The 21,165-nt window shown below is 34.7% G+C and overlaps 2 protein-coding genes across 7 annotated transcripts in view; one reads left to right on the top strand and one right to left on the bottom strand.

Moving 5' to 3' along the window:
- RapGAP1 (Rap GTPase activating protein 1) overlaps window positions 1-21,165 on the bottom strand; it is a 277,491-nt gene that overhangs the window by 88,167 nt on the left and 168,159 nt on the right. The window lies entirely within an intron of this gene.
- LOC149901264 (uncharacterized) lies at window positions 1,463-6,884 on the top strand. 4 transcript variants are annotated; one of them, XM_090111820.1, is made up of 3 exons: window positions 1,463-1,615; window positions 1,727-3,120; window positions 6,303-6,884. In XM_090111820.1, exons 2-3 carry the CDS (start codon window positions 2,806-2,808, stop codon window positions 6,657-6,659), a joined length of 672 nt encoding a protein of 223 aa, XP_089967946.1. In that variant the 5' UTR covers window positions 1,463-1,615; window positions 1,727-2,805; the 3' UTR covers window positions 6,660-6,884. The 4 variants fall into 4 exon arrangements, with proteins under 4 accessions (XP_089967946.1, XP_089967947.1, XP_089967948.1 ...); XM_090111821.1 differs by having other exon boundaries at window positions 1,463-3,148; XM_090111822.1 differs by having other exon boundaries at window positions 1,463-3,127.

Genomic DNA, 21,165 nt, shown 5'->3' on the forward strand with positions numbered 1-21,165 from the left:
CCGATATAAATTTTAAACAGGTGATGGATGCAGTCGGCGATGTCAAAAAGTTTGCAATTTCATTTATTCGAATACAATTTAGTTCCAAAATATTAAATCTTAATTGCAAATATTATATTCTTAAATAAACAAAACTATTATTAGGTAACTCTATATATACCGCAATTGAACTTTAAAGAAAAATAAAACAGAAATTAGGTAGGTACCTATTAACTCTTTGTTTAAATGTTTTAAGTTTTAACAATTACAGTTTGTTATAATAATACATCACTGCAATAAAATCTATTTACCTACATCATTAATTAATTATTTATTGTTTTCTAATGCCTCCAATTTCGAGCCTAACTTAGCTAAAAACTGTACTTAGAGTTATAGAGACATTTCAATAACAAAAAGCTTGCATTCCAAGAAAAAAATTAATATGCAATAATTGCAAGCGCCAAAATGAAAGATGGTCGCCATTTGCATGTAGGAGTGGCATTCGCGTGGGAATATCCGGCGTTCACCAGACCATAACTACCTGGTGGAACAAAGATTCAACAGGTGCCAGGAATACAGCTGCTTCCGAAGCCCAAGGAACCCAAAACCTTTAGGAAATCTATCTTGTAAAAAGAATTAACATCTTTGCCGGGAAGGATGTGGGAACGGTAGTAAGGCTGCACTTCCTAGAGGAAAGGATCGTAATGAAAATTAGTATTAAATTACTTCATTGTGGTAATTAGTCAGGAGGTTATTGTAAATTATATGTATTTTAAGAGATCTAAGGGTAAATGAGAAAGTTTTGTTTCTATCTTTTTTCGTAAGTAAGTATGTTCATCATTTATTTCTAATAGGTAGAGCTTCAGCGATGACTTATTAATTCGATCGAAACAATATACAACACGTAAAAGTAATTTAAATACAATATGGACAAAAAATCATATTAAGAATCACAAAAGTTAAATCCAACAGAATGCCAAATACCCACAAATAATGTGGTTAAGTCAAATTCTGTGTGTATTTGATGAGCATATTCCCAATGAGCTTCTAATTAGAACGTCATTGCAATTTTATGAAATTTTTACGAATATGAAAGTATATGTAGATAATAATAATATCTAGGTACTCTGTTTCGTCTAATTCTTGACAGTCAGGCAATAACAATATAAAGTAGACATATTTGAAATTTTGTCTTAGTACTTTATACCTATGAATAAAGATACAATATCAAATTAGCCAGAACTTCTCATACAATACAATGCAATAAATTAAAAGAGCAACCAAATATTCCGGCATCATTTGGCATTAAACAGTAACATGATTTTACTTGTGTTTTAAACATTCGGTTAACCGCGGGGTAGCAAGGGACGCTCGCAATCCCATTTAAAGCAATCTCATATTACGTCAGAAGCAAACACTAGAATTTCAAAAGGAAACACAAATGAATATGTTAAATTAATAGTGTTGTGCATGTTTATTGTTGACGCCTTGTGTGCAAAATTGTTTGTTGCACACACACGCAGGCTCGCGAGTGCTCATCGGCCGATCGCCCCCCCCGGCCCCGCGCGCCTGATTCCGCAGTCCGCACTCTCAGCTCCGCGGCTCGTGCGAACGGTCGACACACGCATTAACTATTGTAATAATTGTTTGTACTTATAAAGACTTCTGTATGTAAATTGCCGAGCATAATTATAAACCTTGAACTACCATTACGACTTATTATTTCATTATTTCACCGGCGACGAAGCCCTAAAGCCGCAACCAGCCTCTTCATTTTGGGCCTTACGAACCGGATCAAAATCAGCAACTACAGAGGAAGGAATCGCGCACGTGGACGTGGCAGCCATTTTGCGCCGGTGAAGACATACCTGCGGTCTGCGGAGCTGAGAGTCACCAGATTTGGAAGCATCGAACTCGCACCTACTTCAATTGGATATTTGTGAGAACCGGGGAAGTGGCGTTATTGTGAGTTCGTTCCAATTTTTTCCATTAGGAATTTAATATTGAATCTTTCCGATTCATTTCAATTGAAACTCATTAAATATATCTCATTTTGCTTTTTACTTTCGCCTTTAGTGCGGATCTAAAAGCCTTACCAATTATTATCTATTATTTGTTTCGTGCATTGATATATGCGGAAACCTCATTAAATCATTATCTACCAATTACATCGAGATTTAACTGCGGTTAATCTCATTTGAATTATATCTCATTTTGCTTTTTACTTTCGCCTTTAGTGCGGATCTAAAAGCCTTACCAATTATTATCTATTATTTGTTTCGTGCATTGATATATGCGGAAACCTCATTAAATCATTATCTACCAATTACATCGAGATTTAACTGCGGTTAATCTCATTTGAATAACATTAAATTAAAAACATTACCTAAAGATTATTTCTTTTCTTTCTCATTAATTTATAAAATTAATTGCAGCATTTTATTGCTATACAATCTCATAAAATCATTTTCTAGTTCTCAGGTTGTGTCGTCTGTACATAAACTGTTAAAAAACATATTTCATTAGAAACGTATTATAATTCATTGCTTTCGTTTTACAGTTGATCCATTGCGAATCACGCGCAGCGCAACGTGACTTGCATTCAGGTGGTAACGCGGCGGTAACCGATCGGTATAATTATACCGAATCACCCTCACTTCATATTCATAAATATAAGTATTTTCGTTTATTCATTTCATAATTATTTTTGCTGTTCTGTGTTTTTTTGTGATTGAATAGTATCAGAGTTGTGTAATTTATTAATAGTTCAGGTAAATTAATACATTTTGTATCGTAAGTAGGTCAACTAAAATTATTGAATACAAAATGGATATTTCGGTTTTGAAAAAGCAACGTGGTACATGTAAACAGAAATTAACAAATTTTAAAAAATTTTTAGATCCTCTCGATGAGTGTAAATCATTAACTAGACTTCAAGCAAGTGAACTTAGTGTTCGTTTGTCAAGATTCGAAGAACTTTATACCGAATTTGATAACATTCAAACTAATATAGAACAATTATGTGATTCTTCAGACGAGGAACGCGAGGAGTTCGAGAGCAAGTATTTTAGTACTTTCGCGGTTGCCAAGGAGGCGCTGGCGCGGAGCGGCGAGAGCGCTCCAGGCGACGTCGACTTATCGGTCTCAGGTTCTAATTCTGTGCACGGAGGTAGGCCAAACCTTAAACTTCCTACTATCCACTTACCTATCTTTTCGGGTCGGTATCAGGACTGGCTTGAATTTCATGACACATTTAGTTCACTCATACACTCAGATGAATCAATTAACGAAATTACAAAATTTCATTACCTACGCGCATCTCTAAAAGATAGTGCAGCTTTGATTATTCGAGCGCTAGATTTTTCAGCTGATAATTATAGTATTGCTTGGGATCTACTCTGTGATCGCTACAACAATAAGCGACTTCTTGTCAATAATCACATTCAGTCAATTTTTAATATCGAAATATTAACTAAAGAGTCATCCAAGGGTATGCGTAATATTATCGATAATGTAAATAGAAATCTTAGAGCACTAAAGACGCTGAATTTACCTACTGAACACTGGGATGCACTTATCATCTATATTTTGTCGAATAAATTAGATTCAGTTACAAGTCGCGAATGGGAAACGTACCGCAACACATTTAAAGACTTACCTACGCTTGAGAATCTCCTTACATTTCTTAGAAACCGGTCTGATTTACTAGAAACAATGGAGGAAGCCAGCGCTAAACGCCGGCACAGCGACGTCACACATTATCGTCAGAAATCATTAGTTGTCAATTCTTTATCTCCTCCTACTACTAATAATAAACCACAATATGTTTGTTCGTTGTGCAAGCACAATCATCCAATATACCGTTGTCAGAAATTCAAGTCACTTTCATTAGAACACAGAATGCAAAAAGCTAAAGGCTTAAAATTATGTTTAAATTGTTTGCGTCAAGGGCACAATGCCAACGCATGTAAATTCGAATCTTGCCGTTTTTGTAACAATAGACTGAACAGCTTATTACATAGACACTTACCTTCGGATGCGACGTCCTCAGCTCCCGATCAAAATGTTGTTCTATGCGCAGCGCCGCCGCTGGCGCATCCCACACAGATGCAACCTGAAACAGAAACACCTAAAAATTATAATACAGAAGACAATATCGTCTTATCAGCAATTCATAATAATTGTGTCTTACTGTCCACTGCTTTAATCCAAGTGCAGGATAAGCATGGCCACAAACACACAGTGCGAGCCTTATTAGACAATGGTAGCACATCAAGCTTTATTACCGAGAATTTATTAACTAAACTTAACTTACCGACCGCTTCGACTTCGTCATTGGTTGAAGGGTTGAATTCTCAATCATCACAATTAACTAAACGATGTGAAGTTGTCATATCGTCGCTTATCAACTCATACACGCAGAATATTAATTGTTTTGTAGTGCCGCGAATTACTCAAAACTTACCCACTGCGTATATTAACTATAAATTATTAAATATACCAAAAAACATTACTTTAGCTGATCCTACATTCAATGTGCCGTCTCAAGTAGACATGCTGCTTGGAGCGGACATATTTTGGAGTGTTTTATGCTCAAAAAATATATATTTAGGCAAAAATATGCCCACATTAAGCCAGACCACGCTTGGTTGGTTAATATCAGGTCTAGTTCAGATACCTAATAATTTAAATACAGTCCACTGCAATCATATTACTTTGTCTCATGATAATCAACTTCAAGATCTTGTTTCACAATTTTTTGAGCATGAAACTGTACCAACTCATAAAAAAATAATCAGATGAAAATAGAATGGACACTATTATAATATTAAACTATTAAGCAGCTTAAAGAATTTAAAAATTATAAGATACAATACTATAAAATTAGATAAGTATGATTTTTTCTTATCTATCTACATAATAATATTATTTATTTTTAATTTTATAACATAGCTACCAAGCAAAGGAAAATAAGGGTCACCATATTTTAACTTAGAATGATTATTATTGTTTGGAGTTTAAAATCAATTAACTTATGTAATTTTTGAGATAAAACGAATAAAAATATAATGAACATTTTTTTAATTTTGGTGACAAAGTGTCAATTTTAACCAATTACATATAAGGATTTCTCAACTGGCTCTTATTTCTATTGAGAACTTAATATTTAGTTTGCCGCTAATTTAGGTTGTGATAAGTAAAGTACAAAGAAGTCAAATAAACAAAATAAAATATTATAGTCTCTAGTATTCTAGCCAAGTTCTATACACTTCAAAAAAAAAAAAAAACTACCTATGTATAAAAATTCAACAACAAAATCTATGTAGGAAAATATTACACACTACTACTATGTTGCGAGTTTGAAGAAAAGGCTAAAAGTTTCATTATTACTTCAGTTTAATTAAGTTCAATATAAAGGTATATGATAAAATAGACTGTAATTGTCAAGATAAAATAGGATAGACAATGTTTGTAGATGAGTAAAGTATGCATATTTTATTTAAAATAATATATCTGCAGATTGTTGTTGTGCCAAGTTATATAAACCTTTTTAGATACTATTTTGATATATATATATAAAAGTCTATTTGTTCTAGATATTATATTTTGTTGTTAAGTGATTGACGACCAGTCAATGTTATAAAGATTTATGTATTAATAAAAAATGTTGTCGTTTCTCGGGAAGGATTATACAACCAATCATGGGCAATCTTCCCGAACAGCGCTTGCATGCTGAGTTTCCGTTCACCAACACTGCTGTTGACTACGCCGGGCCGGTCATGATACTGAACCGTAAGGGAAGAGGAAGTAGAACCATGAAATCCTATCTTTGCATATTTGTGTGTTTAGCCGTCAAGGCCGTGCACATAGAACTTGCGACCGATCTGAGTAGTGAGTCATATTTAGCTGCATTAAATAGATTTATTGCTCGCAGGGGCAAACCAACAAACATTTTTTCTGATAATGGAACAAATTTCGTAGGCGCATGTAATGAATTATCTAAATTCCTTAAACAAAATTCTGATACTATTAAATCACAAACATCGAACATGTCAATTAACTTTAGATTTTCACCAGCTTATAGTCCACATTTTAACGGATTAGCTGAGGGTTCGGTTAAGTCATTTAAACACCACTTGAAGCGAGTAGTAGGTTGTACGAATTTAACTTATGAAGAAATGAATACGGTTCTTGTACAGATTGAGGCGATCTTGAACTCAAGACCCCTCACCCCTATTTCTTCAGATCCATCGGATCTTACAGCTCTCACACCATCGCATTTTTTAATTGGACGAACAATAACATTTCTGCCTACTCCCCAGGTCAAGGAAACTACTGCTGTGCACACTCTTTCACGATATATGAGAACACAGCAACTGAAAACCCATTTCTGGAATAGATTTCATAAAGAATACATTACAGAACTTCAAAAACGACAGAAATGGCGCAAAGATGGAGGACAGCTCAAACTTGGAGAAATGGTCGTAGTAAAAGATGAGCGACTGCATCCCAACCAGTGGCTTCTGGGACGAGTGACTCGCCTCCACCCCGGCTCCGACGGCGTGACCCGCGTAGCTGACGTCCTCACCTCTTCAGGGATACAACGACGGGCCTTTAACCGACTGTGTCCCCTACCCATCGAAGATCAGAACTCCGTTCCTGGGCCGGCAACATGTTGACGCCTTGTGTGCAAAATTGTTTGTTGCACACACACGCAGGCTCGCGAGTGCTCATCGGCCGATCGCCCCCCCCGGCCCCGCGCGCCTGATTCCGCAGTCCGCACTCTCAGCTCCGCGGCTCGTGCGAACGGTCGACACACGCATTAACTATTGTAATAATTGTTTGTACTTATAAAGACTTCTGTATGTAAATTGCCGAGCATAATTATAAACCTTGAACTACCATTACGACTTATTATTTCATTATTTCACCGGCGACGAAGCCCTAAAGCCGCAACCAGCCTCTTCATTTATCGATAGACATATCGACTTATGGTGTGACAACTTTAATGTGATTGAAAGAATGTCAATGTGTCAATAATTAGTAGGTAAGAATTTCAATCATCAACTACATTTCGGCCCGCGGCTTCGCCCGCGATTTCATAGAAAACCTGCAGAGTACCCGTTCCTGTGGGATTACCGGGATAAAAAGTCCTATGTCGTATTCCTGGTCTTCAGCTATATACAGGTATGTAGATAGCAGAAGACCTGAAATTTGGTAAAATTTCATTGTAATCGCTTCAGTAGTTTTTACGTGAAAGAATAACAAACATCCATTCATCCATTCATCCATCCATACTTACAGCAGTAATTTACATCGTTTGTATTAATTTTTCTTAACTACTGTAGAATATATCAATAGTAGAAATTAAGATGAACGGAAAACAATACACGAAGAAGGAAGTGACAATACTAATTGTGAAAATGTGTATTTTTCTACAAATTCTACGACTTATTGTTCCTTGTTTATTATTTCGCGATATTTCTACTCGACTGATTAATTAGTTCCATCATCTCACAGGAAATAAACACACACACATACTTCCTCAAAACGCAGTATTCTATATCTGTCATTACAAATTTCCGAACGCCTAGTAAATTCCCACGGAAACCGATCCCTCTGTTATCGGTGCCCGTCATGAGGACCAAGTTGGGTTCCTTCTCTCCCTTACCGCGAATATGTAGAAATTACAATCGAATAATAATAAATCACACACTGGATATACATTTTGACAAATTTGGGAAATTTAAAAAAACCTTACTTACGATCAACCATGTCAGTGTTTAATTAATACTACCGCATAATTTTAAGTTTATCTAAGTTTAAAAAAATGAATTAATTCTGTGTTTTAAATGAATTTACTTGACTGTTTTATGATGTATTTTAAAGTAACGTTTCGCTTTTTACTTATTTTAAATTATAATTATTATCTAAGTTGATTATTATTTTTTATGAATTAAGATTGTGGATAATTTGAATTGAATTAATTTTTAAGTATGTACTTGTTTATAATTTATTAACTAATAATTTTGGAATGTATTGAATGTGTTGTAACGTATTTTTTATAGTGCATGCAGTGCTCATTTTTTATTGGTTGTCCATCATGTTTTTTATTTTTTGTGTATTTTTTATGTAATTTCATCGATGTACAGCTGCTAATGAGCCTTAATAAATAAATAAATAAATAAATACAAATGAAACTCAGAACTATGTCACAATACATAGAATTCGAAATTCTTTTTACTGTGACTATTATAAGGATAAACGGACATACAGTTTTGCATATATGTATAATGTGAGTTGCAGATTCTATGGAAACATAATCGTATACTTTGTTGTTATGTAAACAGCTTAATTATTTAGAGAATAATGGGTATTCTTCATCATACGTCATTAATGTTAATGGGGTGATAGATAAACCTATATTATTCATAGATGAAATTAAAATACAATGCAACTACAACGTAAACAAACGCGTTATTCATGGATAGTATTTATGAATAAATATTAAAAATAAATTAATATATAAGTGACTAATGTCTAATATACTCAGTTTGTGAAAGTATTGAGCATTCTTTAAGTACTAGCGGTCCACCCCGGCTTAGCCCGTGGTACATGTTTATGTTTTCTTTCCATTAGAACCATCCTCGTACTTCAAGTAATATAATAAAAGAAGAATTATCGAAATCGGTTCAGCCGTTCACACGTGATGCCGTGACAACGCGAAACGGGTTTCGTTTTTAGGTATATAGATTAGTTGTGGAAGTGAAGCCAAGCTTCTATGAACTAGTAATAAGCTTATGGGTTATGACGTAAGTATTTTAAAGTAAAAGACAATAACTACAAATAGGTACTAATTTCAAGACTATTAGGTACATTAATTAAAGCAATATAATATCATATCGAACGGAACTCAGATAAAGGTAAGTTGAATTTAAGAAATAATCCTTTGCGAACATACTCCAGACTCCTATATTAAGTATTAACCTATAACAATAACAATACCTACGTCGTTTATAATAATCAAAACATGTATAAAAGTCCACCCTTTTCATACATACGTAAAGAAATAAAACTAGTGACTCTATTTTTATATTTGTATTTTGTACTACATAAATTATACAGGTATATTCCATGTTATACTGACAGTAAAAATGTTATCACTATGGATTACGTTTTCTAAATAAGTTGGAGTAAACAAAATTAGTAACGATACTAAAAATAGAGCTTCCTAGAAATTCAATCCCTGATACAAAATTTATTTTCCCACTTGACAAATAATTTCATACATATAACTAATCAGACATTTACTAGTAATAACATAGTAAATTACTTAACAGCTTACAAAACGCAGTAAAAACCTTATTAAAAACTTTCCCTAGCCATCGGCAATACGCATAATAGTTATAACTTATAATAATCTATTTTCTCGCTTATAAACTGCACTCAAACCGCAGTTACCGTTTTCTCTTTCACTTTTGCGTTACTGCAATTTTCAGACAAATTTCTCTACAAATATAGAGTTTGTTTGTTTGTTTGTTTGAACGCGCTAATCTCAGGAACTACTGGTCTGATTTGAAAAAATTTTTACGTGTTAGACAGCCCATTTATTGAGGAAGGCTATAGGCTAATATCATCACGCTAAGACTAATGGGAGCGGAGCATTGCGGGTAATACCGCCGGGGCACAACTAGTATTGTATAGGAAGGAAAGGAGCCTGAATCTTAGGGTAAGCATTACAAACTACCAATAACTAACCAGTACAATTAGTCGGAATGGCGTCTACTATTAGATTGGATTTAGATAGATATGATAGTTAAGAGGAAGGATAGAATAGGCCGCACAAACTGCCATATCCAAAATTGCATTTAGCAGTATGTAAATGTAAATATGAAACTAAACTGAATGAGCAAAATCCATTGGAGTTGTATAATAGAATAAAAGCTTGATAATAACCTTATTAATAAGATCAAATTGTATAAGCACATCAATTTAAAACTTTAATGAAGATAATATATAGTTTGTTAAGGCTTTGTTAATTGTATGGTCCATTATCAATCAATTATAGCACTAGCTATTATTTTCAGCTTTTACTTTCTATAAATGAACGTGAATATACGAGTGAGCTTTTTTACATAAAAAGAGAGACAATTCTCACAAATGAAATCTTATTAAAGATTTTTTTTAGACCTGTCGTATAGAATTTATACAGTAGCACCTCGTTAAGTCGAACCTCGATAAGTCAAAAACCTCCAAATCTCGAAAAAATGTCTTGTTCCCCTTCCCTTCAAACCCGAAAACCTCCGTTACTTGAAATATTGACCCTCTGTTAGTCGAAATTATCACTGAGTCCCTCCAAGCCATTTTGGTACATATTTTCACTCTATAACTCGAAAAATTAAATTTGACCTCTGTATCTCGAACATAACAACGTTTAGGTTACAACCTTTATAACTTGATCATTTGGAATTTATTACCTCTATTGTTCGAACAAAAATAAGTTACCTACCGACTTTAACAACTTGCCGACAGTGCAAGTACACTATTGTTTCTTAGAAAACATTTTAGAAGTATACGATACCTAATAAATTTATGACTCACGTAAACACGTGTTTGCATTAAGTATCTGATGACGAAATTATCGATTCAGTAGCTCAGAAAACCGATACTAATGATTAAGATGACATAGAAGACGTACCGGAAAATCATCGGTGAGATGCCTTATTCTTCGAACTGCATATGCAGCTGAGCTGAGCTTAGCAGCGGTGGTGGCAACATGGGTCCCCCATTGTAGCTTCTCATCTAGTGTCAAACCAAGAAAAACAGTAGACTCGACAGGGTATAATACCTCCCCGTTTAAAATGATATCCCTTTTGACCTTTTTTACATTTGGAAGGATAAACTCTACACAATTTGTTTTTTTTGCATTCAATAATAAATTATTAGCATTAAACCAATTAGATATGCGTAAAAGAGCAGAGTTTACTTCGTCAACATTTGTGTCATATCTATCCACATTAAATATTAATGAGGTATCATCTGCAAACAGTACTATTTCACACATATCCTGCAAATAATAAGGTAGGTCATTAATATACACTAAGAACAAAAACGGTCCTAAGATAGATCCCTGCGGAACACCAATGTTAATCGGCGCACCGCAAGATTTCTCTCCATTAACAACAACGGTCTGTACCCTGTTCTGAAGATATGAAGCTATGAGGTCCTGAGATAAACCTTTGATACCATAAAAATTTAGTTTCCGTAATAGAGTGGAATGTTCTACACAGTCGAAAGCCTTAGAAAGGTCGCAGAATATCCCCAAAGCATTCTTTGAATTTTCCCATGCTTTATATATATGTGACAAAAGAGCTATTCCAGCATCAGTGGTAGAGCGCCCCCTTGTAAAACCAAACTGTTTGGCGTGCAGTAAACCATTTGAAACAAAATGACTACATAATTGGTTTAAAATCAATTTCTCGAAGACTTTGCTCAAAGTTGGTAAAATAGAAATAGGCCTATAGTTATTACAGTCTTCTTGGTCACCGCTTTTGAATAAAGGAATAACTTTACTAAACTTTAATAAATCAGGGAATATACCACAGTCACAACATTGATTAAATATAAACGCTAAATGGTTGGCAATGTTTTCTATAATATTATTTACTAAATTCACAGACATTCCCCAGAGATCACATGTTTTTTTTAAGTTTAATGTTTTAAAAGTTTTAACAATTTCATCCGCAGTCACATGTCGCAATTCAAATAATACATTACACTCCGCAACATGGTCCCTCAAATAGGACTCCGCAAGCACTGATGATGAATTTAATTTTTTAGTAATACTAACAGGGACACTACTAAAGAAATCTTCAAAAGCAAGCGCAACATCAGCACTTTTGTCAATGACCCTGCCAGCATTTACAAGTTTTATGGTACTATTTGTCCGGCTTTTGCCCATTTCACCATTAATAATTGTCCAAACTGTTTTAACTTTGTTATCAGAGTTGCGTATTTTATCTCTGACATATAGACACTTGGCAGTGAAACAAACTTTTTTAAAAGTTTTTGAATAATTTCTAACATAATTATGGAATGACAAGTCTTTGTTATATTGCTTCATGCCATATAACTCATATAGAATGTTCCTGCATCTGTGTATACTAGGTGTTGCCCATTGACTAAATGGTAAATCCTTGGTGATACTTAAAGATTTAACTTTAAATATTTCTTTAAACTCATTATGAACTAAATTAAAAAGATTTGTAAACATTTCACAAGGATTATTATAAAAGGATTGATCATTCAGGTTAGGCAGTTTATTATTAATATTATCTCTAAATTTATCAATGCCTTTTTTAGTTATAGGCCTAACATTAATTCTTTTAAACTTAGGTATGCAATCCCATTCCAAAACTACTTTCTGGCCACAGTGATCTGAAGTCAGTATATTGAGGATATTTTTTTCTAGACAGTTGCAGTTGTTATTATTTTTAATGGATCTATCGATGGTTAAGAATGCCGTACAAAAATATATGACCAAAATTTACCGAGTCTACCTGTACTTTTCAATTCTCATCTGCGCTCAGTTGGACAGCTTACAAGTGACGGCATAGTGATGAATCTTATTATTTTTTGCTCTGCTATCGTTCTAGATATGTCCCCTGGTGGTTCATTTGACCCATATTTTTGTCCTATGCGGGCTTGTAGTCTATTGCTTTATGCTTCATAATAGTGCTCTATAAATAATCGTAGCTTTCATGTGATGCGTTTAATTTTTTTTTGTCTATCACAGAGGTTTTATTATTTTGACGAATGTTTATGAGTGGGTTGAACAGTGAACTTCGTCACAAATAGGGTGGTACTTTGCTTATAAAATTTTGCGTAAATATTTTTTTAACAAGAGAAAAATAATATAAAGAATTAAATGTTTATTTGTACACTTAGAATTCCATAGGGCAAGGACAAATAGGCCACTCAGAAAAGGTCACATTCTAAAAGTATTCCAAATAAGTAAAACTAGAATCATAACATAATAAAACCTCAGCGGGAACTTAAATTATTTATCACTGAGAGATAAGGCCGTCTTATAGACCATAATATACTATTTTCTGTACAAAATAGTTATAAGGTTCCTGTTATATTAAAAAGCAACAAATAAATAAATACGATGACTTTGCAAGTGGAAGTTTTCGCATCGATTACAGAGTAAAACCAATATGAAATAAAGTGTGAGTATTACCAACTACTAACATAGTAAGTATTTAGTTATCGGTGGGTATTTAAGCGCGCGAAAAATTCCATTAATTGTCAATCGATTACAGATTAAAAAACTCAAATGACGTGTTAACATCGATATGGTGTGATTAAGCGTGTGACGTAACTGCCGACGTCTAATCCGAAGGCTGATTGCATCGGAGGCTCGGTTCCGATGCAGTTTTGCATAGTCAAGATCAAGTTGGCGTAGTGATGTGCGCAGACGATATCGATGTTTTATTTAGGTTTTATTTGAGATATCGATGACTTCATATAGGCATGAAATGCGTATGTAGAAACATCAATCTATATGTTAAGAATTTTAAGTAAATGTAAATTAATTATGCCGGTGATATTCTAATTCTAATTATTTAAGGTTCTTAAGATTTGTTATTTTTACAAAAGATTCACCTGGAAATGTTAAATCTACATTTAAATCGAATAAAATTAAAAATAAACGAAAAATATGAGGAGAGAAATTTCTGCACGGACAGGTAGTATAAACGCATTTTTTTGCTGCCTTACGTGTATGGTATAGACAATTTTCTCCCACTTTAATATAAGCTTACTTATTTGTAGAACCAGATATATTCTTACGTGCATTCAATAATAAAAAACCACCAATGGAGTTCCTATTTGTATAAACTTTCGGCGCATTTCTTAATTAGTTTATATTAAAGTTCTTGCGTGAAACATCGTCTTATTATAATTTATCTAGCTAAATGTTTAATTTTATCGTAAAGTAACTTCAACGTTCTTTTACATCATACGAATGTACAGTTAAAACAAAATTCACCTGATCGCATAGCATCCCTGTGAAATGATTACGTAAGCGACGCATCACTTATGCAGCCGCATGCACCTCATTTGACGGTCGTTAACAGTACTGTACAGCACATCACCTATGCTATAATTACATGTGCACTAAACCCAAAACATGCTTACGTGAGATCGGATAGATATAAGTCTCGTGAATTGAACAGAAATAATTATGTAGATTATATTATTCGTCCATGGTAGAACAATTACATACATTCATTGAGATATGATAAAATATGAACATTATTGATTATTTGATTTACGAAACTACACTAAGAAAATCCCTGAAAGGACCTGAAATTTATTCCTTCCAAAACTACTGAACTGACTTGGATAAAATTTTAAAAGATTTTTATCTCATGTTCAAACTCTACTTTAAAAACATAACTGAACAATTTCGTCGCTTCCTTCTCCAACAAAGCATTTTGCAATTAACGCAAGAAAAGCTTGCAACTTATGCAAAGCTTTAAATTTCTTCAAAATTTTCTTTTCTCGGTTGCATTTCGTCACCATAACACCGAGTTTAAAAGATAATACCCTTATTACCGGTAAAATATAACCGTGAAACGGTCTGCGCTGTTTTATTTAAGGTAAGCTTGCAAACTAGTCGAAAACATTTTTAATAGCTTCATAGTAGCGCTTGCTAAGGTATAATTTAAGCTGTAATCCGATTTTATAAGTCTACTAACGACAGAATATGCGGTATTTCGTTGCAGTATATTTGCTCAACTGTAATGTAACTAACGGCTTTCCTAGCCTCCATGTTACGAAGGAAATTGAATATGTTATGTATCCTTGCAATATTATTATAAGCTACTGCTTTTAAATTTGTTAAAGTTACTTCATTTTAAGTCCGTATACAGAGAAGGCAGACTTTTTCAAGAGACATTATCAAGGCCTACAGTCGGCATATTAAATGGTTTTTTTTATTGGTAATAGGAAGCGCTTAACCACAATCTCGATCCTGATGTTAAGCTGAGATGTGGTTTAAGATGAAATGCGCTTCCCTAGAAGGTACCTGTTCACTCTACGCTTGAAGTTGGAGTTTAAAATGTACAATTAATAATATTTAATCATGTATAGTATAAACAAAATATTTGACCTAAAAATGTGTACAACGAATGCAACGTCACAATACCACCAGGCGAAACGTTAATAAAAACAAGATGTTATAACCGTTAATAAGATGAATCTCAACGACTCAGTAACTAAATTGCAACACCACATTGTATGCTATTCAATATAAATCCACAATCCACATCATTACATTCTATTGACCATTTAAATAACCTTTAAAATCGAAGGTCGATTGAGATCAGTAATCGAAAGCCATTCACGAATACAATATATTGAACTGGTATTGGGTATAAATGGAAAGAATTAAACCATTTCTATAGGGCCTTTTAAATATCTGAAATACATAAAACACTCAATGAATAATACCTGTTTATATCGATATTCCAATTTAACATACCTAGTTGCTATACCTAAGATATGAACACGATACTATTGTAACTGCATATAACAGTTTCACCAATCACCTATTACATATATATATTTCCTATAGTTACAAATAGTTACTTTTTTTGTTTTATTTTCTCTTTTTATGTAAGGATTTATAGTTTATTAATATTATACGAAATACCTTCATTTAATTAAAGGAAGATGTTATTTTATCAACGAAGTTCTCAAAAACTATACGAAAATATTTCTCGTTCCATTTAAAAGCTAGGTTAAAAGCCATCGTAATATGCACTTAGCACTGCTTATTTTTTCTCATTTTTTCAATTAAATTTTAACGTTTGTTAAAAAATACTTTTCTCAGTTTATATGTATTTTAGGTTTCGTATATTAAATAACTTCTTATTTATATTCAACTAGCTTTCCACCCGCGGCATCGCCCGCGCAGTCAAAGAAAAACCCGCATAGTTCCCGTTCCCGTGGGATTTCCGGGATAAAAACTATCCTATGTCCTTTCTCGGGTATCAAAATATCTCTATACCAAATTTCATGCAAATTGGTTCAGTAGTTAAGGCGTGATTGAGTAACAGACAGACAGACAGAGTTACTTTCGCATTTATAATATAAAAAAGTATGGATAAAAGCTAGTAGGTAATAGGTATGTACTTTCTCTAACTATTATTTTACAGTTCATATGAATTTTGCGTTATTCCTTAGCAATTACTAAACTTAAAATAAAACCATTTCGTGTTTTCCATAGGAACTTTCCTTGTGGCTTCACAGAAACGTTAAAAAATAGTCGAACTTTTCAAGCCGTTCTCAAGCTTTTAAGCTTAGCAACATTTGGCAATTCATCTATTTTAAAAAGATCAATTTTAATGTGCCATCTTTTCAACGAGACTATTGCATTGCAACGTTCAATGCTCTGTCGACAATTACTCCAAGCGAAACGGCAGGCAGACGCATTCGTGTCTGTTCCAGTGATTCTTTTATTTTATCAAGAAAACACCGGCATTGCGCTCTACATGACATGGGTAATTTCAATGGGAAAGGATTTAACGGTGATGTATGGTTTTACAGGGAGGTTATGGAATGTTCGAGACTACAGTCTACAGATTACGCATAAAGTATAATCTAGTAAGTTTTTGTTTGTTGCATGTAAATTGCGAATAGAAGACTTGCAAGAAGAATATTTTTTTGTATTTGCACAGTCTATTCTTATAGACTGTTAGTTTGTTATTTACTTACTTCTATACTTCTCTTTTTCATTGTTTGTTACGCATGAAATCCAAAAATACTCGACCGATTTTTCGTTTACCAAGTAACATAGGCTGTCTTTTAAATCCCCAGTCAACCCTGGCGAAGCAAGAACAAGCGGCTGGTAACAAATAATTTAAAAGCGGAATATTTTCGTAAGCCTTTGAAGTAAACGCCCAAAAAATAATTTTGGAATTTAATACATATAAGGTGATCAACATCATTCGTAAGGTTAACACGCAGTACCATCTTTTTGTCCATAAAATATGCAGATATGATTTTATTTATATAGGTACGTCGTTTCTTTTTTATAAGAGGTATTAATATATCTGTATGTTTTGATTAATTTACTGGACAAACAATAATATTGAACAATCATTGATTAAAACACAAAAACATTTTCGTTTTACAACCATTAGCGAAGAAGCAATTAAGGACGCAATTTATATAAAGCCCTAATAATCGTAACCTAAAACATTAAAGAACAAGAAACCTCAATTAAATAAACAATCAAACAGTGTAACCTAAATAAATTGTATTTATTAGACACAACTTAATTTTCTATATTACATATTTCTACGATATATTATCGTGAAATCTAATATTTAACAAAATAAACTTAGTAGTAGAATACAATTTTTACTCACTTGAATTCCAAAAAAGCAGCTACAAATATTCTCTACGTACATAATACACGTTTGTTCGGAAATAAAAATAAACTAAAATTGGTTTAAATTTAAATATAAGCACAGATTTTGAAGATTTTTAACAATCTCAAGTAAAAGGAGTTAAATATGGTCACGAGGTCGTGTGTCGACGACTATCTTCACTTTTACTTTAAAAACAAGTGTAATATGATAATTTGCTTCCAAGAAATAGCACATTGTCATTTTGTTTCGCTTCTATGTAGTGTAACAAAATATTGTGCATACAATACTTACATAAAAGCTTTGAATTATGTATAAGTTAAGTTATTCATATGAAAACCGGGAATCGATAGATCTAGGTAGGTACCTTCTCACTAAAAATTGCAATACCTAGTACCTACCTTTAGTATACATCTGTTTAAAAAAGCTTGAATGGTTTAGAAATAAATAACTTTAGAACTTTGCAGAGCGGATTAGGTAGTAATTTAAACTAATATCTCTATCTTATATTCAATAGGATGATAAATTAAAAAAAAATTACCACCAGTCTTTTTCAATAGCTTATGAAAGTTAATTGGAATAACGAAACATACGAAAAGAGAATTGAACTCGGCCTCTAGGTCCTTCAAGAAGGCTATTGCAAGAGCGAAAGCAGAGCACATTGCTAAGCTTGGCGAAAGACTTGCCCTACTTCCTTCGGGAACTCGAGCCTTTTGGGCCCTCGCTAAAGCTGTGCAAGGGAATTTTTGTCAGCCGTCCCTACCATCTCTGCGCAGGGAGAATGACTCGTTGGCCCACACAGCAAAAGAGAAAGCCGACCTTCTTGGCTCTCTTTTTGCTGCTAATTCGACGTTGGACGATACAGGGTTCTTGCCACCTACCATCCCACGATGTGAAGCATCCATGCCTGACATTCGTTTTAGTCAGAGAGCAGTGCGTAAAGCACTCCTTTCCCTGGACGTCCATAAATCAAGTGGCCCTGACGGTATTCCTCCCATTGTGCTTAAGATGTGCGCACCTGAGTTGGCTCCGGTTCTGACGCGACTTTTCCGGTACTCCTACTCTACAGGCGTTGTCCCGAACTCATGGAAGACGGCTTTAGTGCATCCGATCCCGAAAAAGGGCGATCGCTCGGACCCGTCCAATTATCGACCCATAGCTATCACTTCTTTGCTCTCCAAGATAATGGAAACCATTATCAATCGCCAGTTGCTGAAATATCTGGAGGAGCATCAGCTGATCTGTGACCGTCAGTATGGATTCCGTCACGGACGATCGGCTGGTGATCTTCTAGTATATTTAACACATCGTTGGGCGGAGGCGATAGAGAGCAAGGGTGAAGCATTGGCGGTCAGTTTGGACATAGCGAAAGCCTTTGATCGGGTCTGGCACAAAGCGCTTCTTTCGAAGCTTTCTTCCTATGGGCTTCCCGAGGAATTTTGCCGATGGGTCGCCAGTTTTCTCACTGAGCGTAGTATGAAAGTCGTGGTCGACGGTTCATGCTCCGAACCTAAGCTCGTGAATGCTGGTGTACCACAAGGCTGCGTTCTGTCTCCCACACTGTTTCTTCTGCATATCAATGATTTGCTGCGCGTTAGCAGCATTCATTGCTATGCAGATGACAGTACGTGTGATGCAGTTTATGCCGGCCGAAGCAATATTTCTCGGGATCGCGTCATTGAGTGCCGGAACGATCTTGTGTCCGAAATCGAAACTTCCTTAGATGAAGTCTCGAATTGGGGTCGAATTAACCTGGTCCAATTTAACCCCAATAAGACACAAGTCTGCGCATTTACCGCTAAGAAGAATCCCTTTATCGCGACTCCCATTTTTCAAAGTACTCCCCTTAAAGCCACAGCCAGTATCGGAATTCTTGGTCTCGAAATCACGAGTGATGTGCAGTTCTCCTGTCATCTGGAAGGAAAAGCTAAGTTAGCTTCCCAGAAATTAGGTGTACTCTGTAGAGCGGGGCAGTATTTCACTCCGAGCCATCGCCTTAATCTTTATAAGGCGCAAGTCAGGCCGCATATGGAATACTGCTCCCATCTTTGGGCCGGTGCACCTCAACAGTATCTCCTTCCATTTGACCGAATCCAACGGAGAGCTGTGCGCCTCGTTGGCGAGCCAAGTCTAACCGATCGGCTTGATTCTTTAGCACTGCGTAGAGAAGTCGCCTCATTATGCGTCTTCTACCGCATTTATCATGGGGAGTGCTCTGAAGAACTGTTTGGAACACTGCCTGCGGCTGAATTCCACCACCGTACAGCACGTCACAAGCTCAAATTCCATCCATACCATCTGGACAGCTGGCGATCAACAACAGTTCGCTTTAAAAGAAGCTTTTTGCCTCGTGCTACGGAAATTTGGAATCTGCTCCCGCGGGCAGTGTTTCCAATGAGATACGATTTGGGGACCTTCAAGAAAAGAGCGTACACATTCCTTAAAGGCCGGCAACACACTCGCCATACCCCTGGTATTGTGGGTGCAAGTGGGCGACGATGTTCACTTAACATCAGGTGACCCGTCTGCTCGTTTGCCTGCTATTAACATAAAAAAAAAAAAAAAAAAAAAAAAAAAAAAAAAAAAAATACGAGCTAACATTTATTGTGTCAAAATAAAGTTTCCTGGCAACAGTAAAGCGATTTAATATAATGAATTATGTGCCAAGAGTCATTAAAACAGGGTCAGACTCATAGGCGCCTCGGAGTGGGCATTTAGAACTTATTTCATAAACTTCGCCTCGTGGCTCCACTATTTTGTCGAGTGGTCTTTGGGGTGTTGATCGTCATTTGAAGATAACGAGCGAAACACCAACTATTCGCTGGTTCTAACTTCTAACTTCTAACCTTTTCAACTATTTAAACTTCCTTTCCTTTCCTTTTAAATCCTTTTAAAACGCAAATAGAATAATGAAAACCTATTCGGAATAAGCACGAATACATGGTACTCCAGAATATAGTTGTGGCATTTATGTTTACGAAGATTCGTATGTAGGTACTTACAGTGTACACTCTTTCTTATTTAACAGCAACAGCGAAAATTAAATTTTCAGATGAATACAATAACCTAAATAGCATTTATACTCAGGAAATGATAAAGAGATATTAGGAGAAAATTAATAACCTTATTTAACAATCATTTCGGATACTTTGTGCTTTTATTTTGCTTTACATGACACATCGTATTTCCCTTTCCACGGAAATCCACATTAAAGAATATCAAAGAAATAAAACAAAGAAGTATAAAGATATTCAAGGAAATATTATTCACTAACACAAGTAAATAAAAGTAAGTATACAGTATATTCCTGTATTGAACTACTTACGTCAATTTATAAACATTTTCTGAGAACACCGTACGTCGTAAGATAAACAATAAGATCGGAATAAACTTAAATAAAAGTTAAAAGCGACGTCATGCCGATATGTTTAGTTAACTAAAATATTCTGTGAATATAAATATTTACGGGGAAATATTTCCTTGTTATATTTCTAACCCTAGCCACCAAGCCAGACAAGAATAGGATAAAATATATTTATTAACCTTAATGATGTAACGAACGCGACGTCGACGGAAAATTATATGATTTTCCTTATTACCATAATATAAACACATCGTATGATTTTCATCACGCTAAGCTTTTACAAAAGTACAAAAGACCGACCTTCACAATTTGAAATTTCTAAATGAAACAGTCCAATTATTGTAGTAGAATTTAGCGAAAGTGTATCGTCGCTTTTAAGCA

This window comes from Colias eurytheme, chromosome 17 (assembly GCF_061535395.1).
Source record: "Colias eurytheme isolate Ceu_HAF_F1 chromosome 17, ilColEury1 Martin Lab GWU primary, whole genome shotgun sequence".
Taxonomy (NCBI): domain Eukaryota; kingdom Metazoa; phylum Arthropoda; class Insecta; order Lepidoptera; family Pieridae; genus Colias; species Colias eurytheme.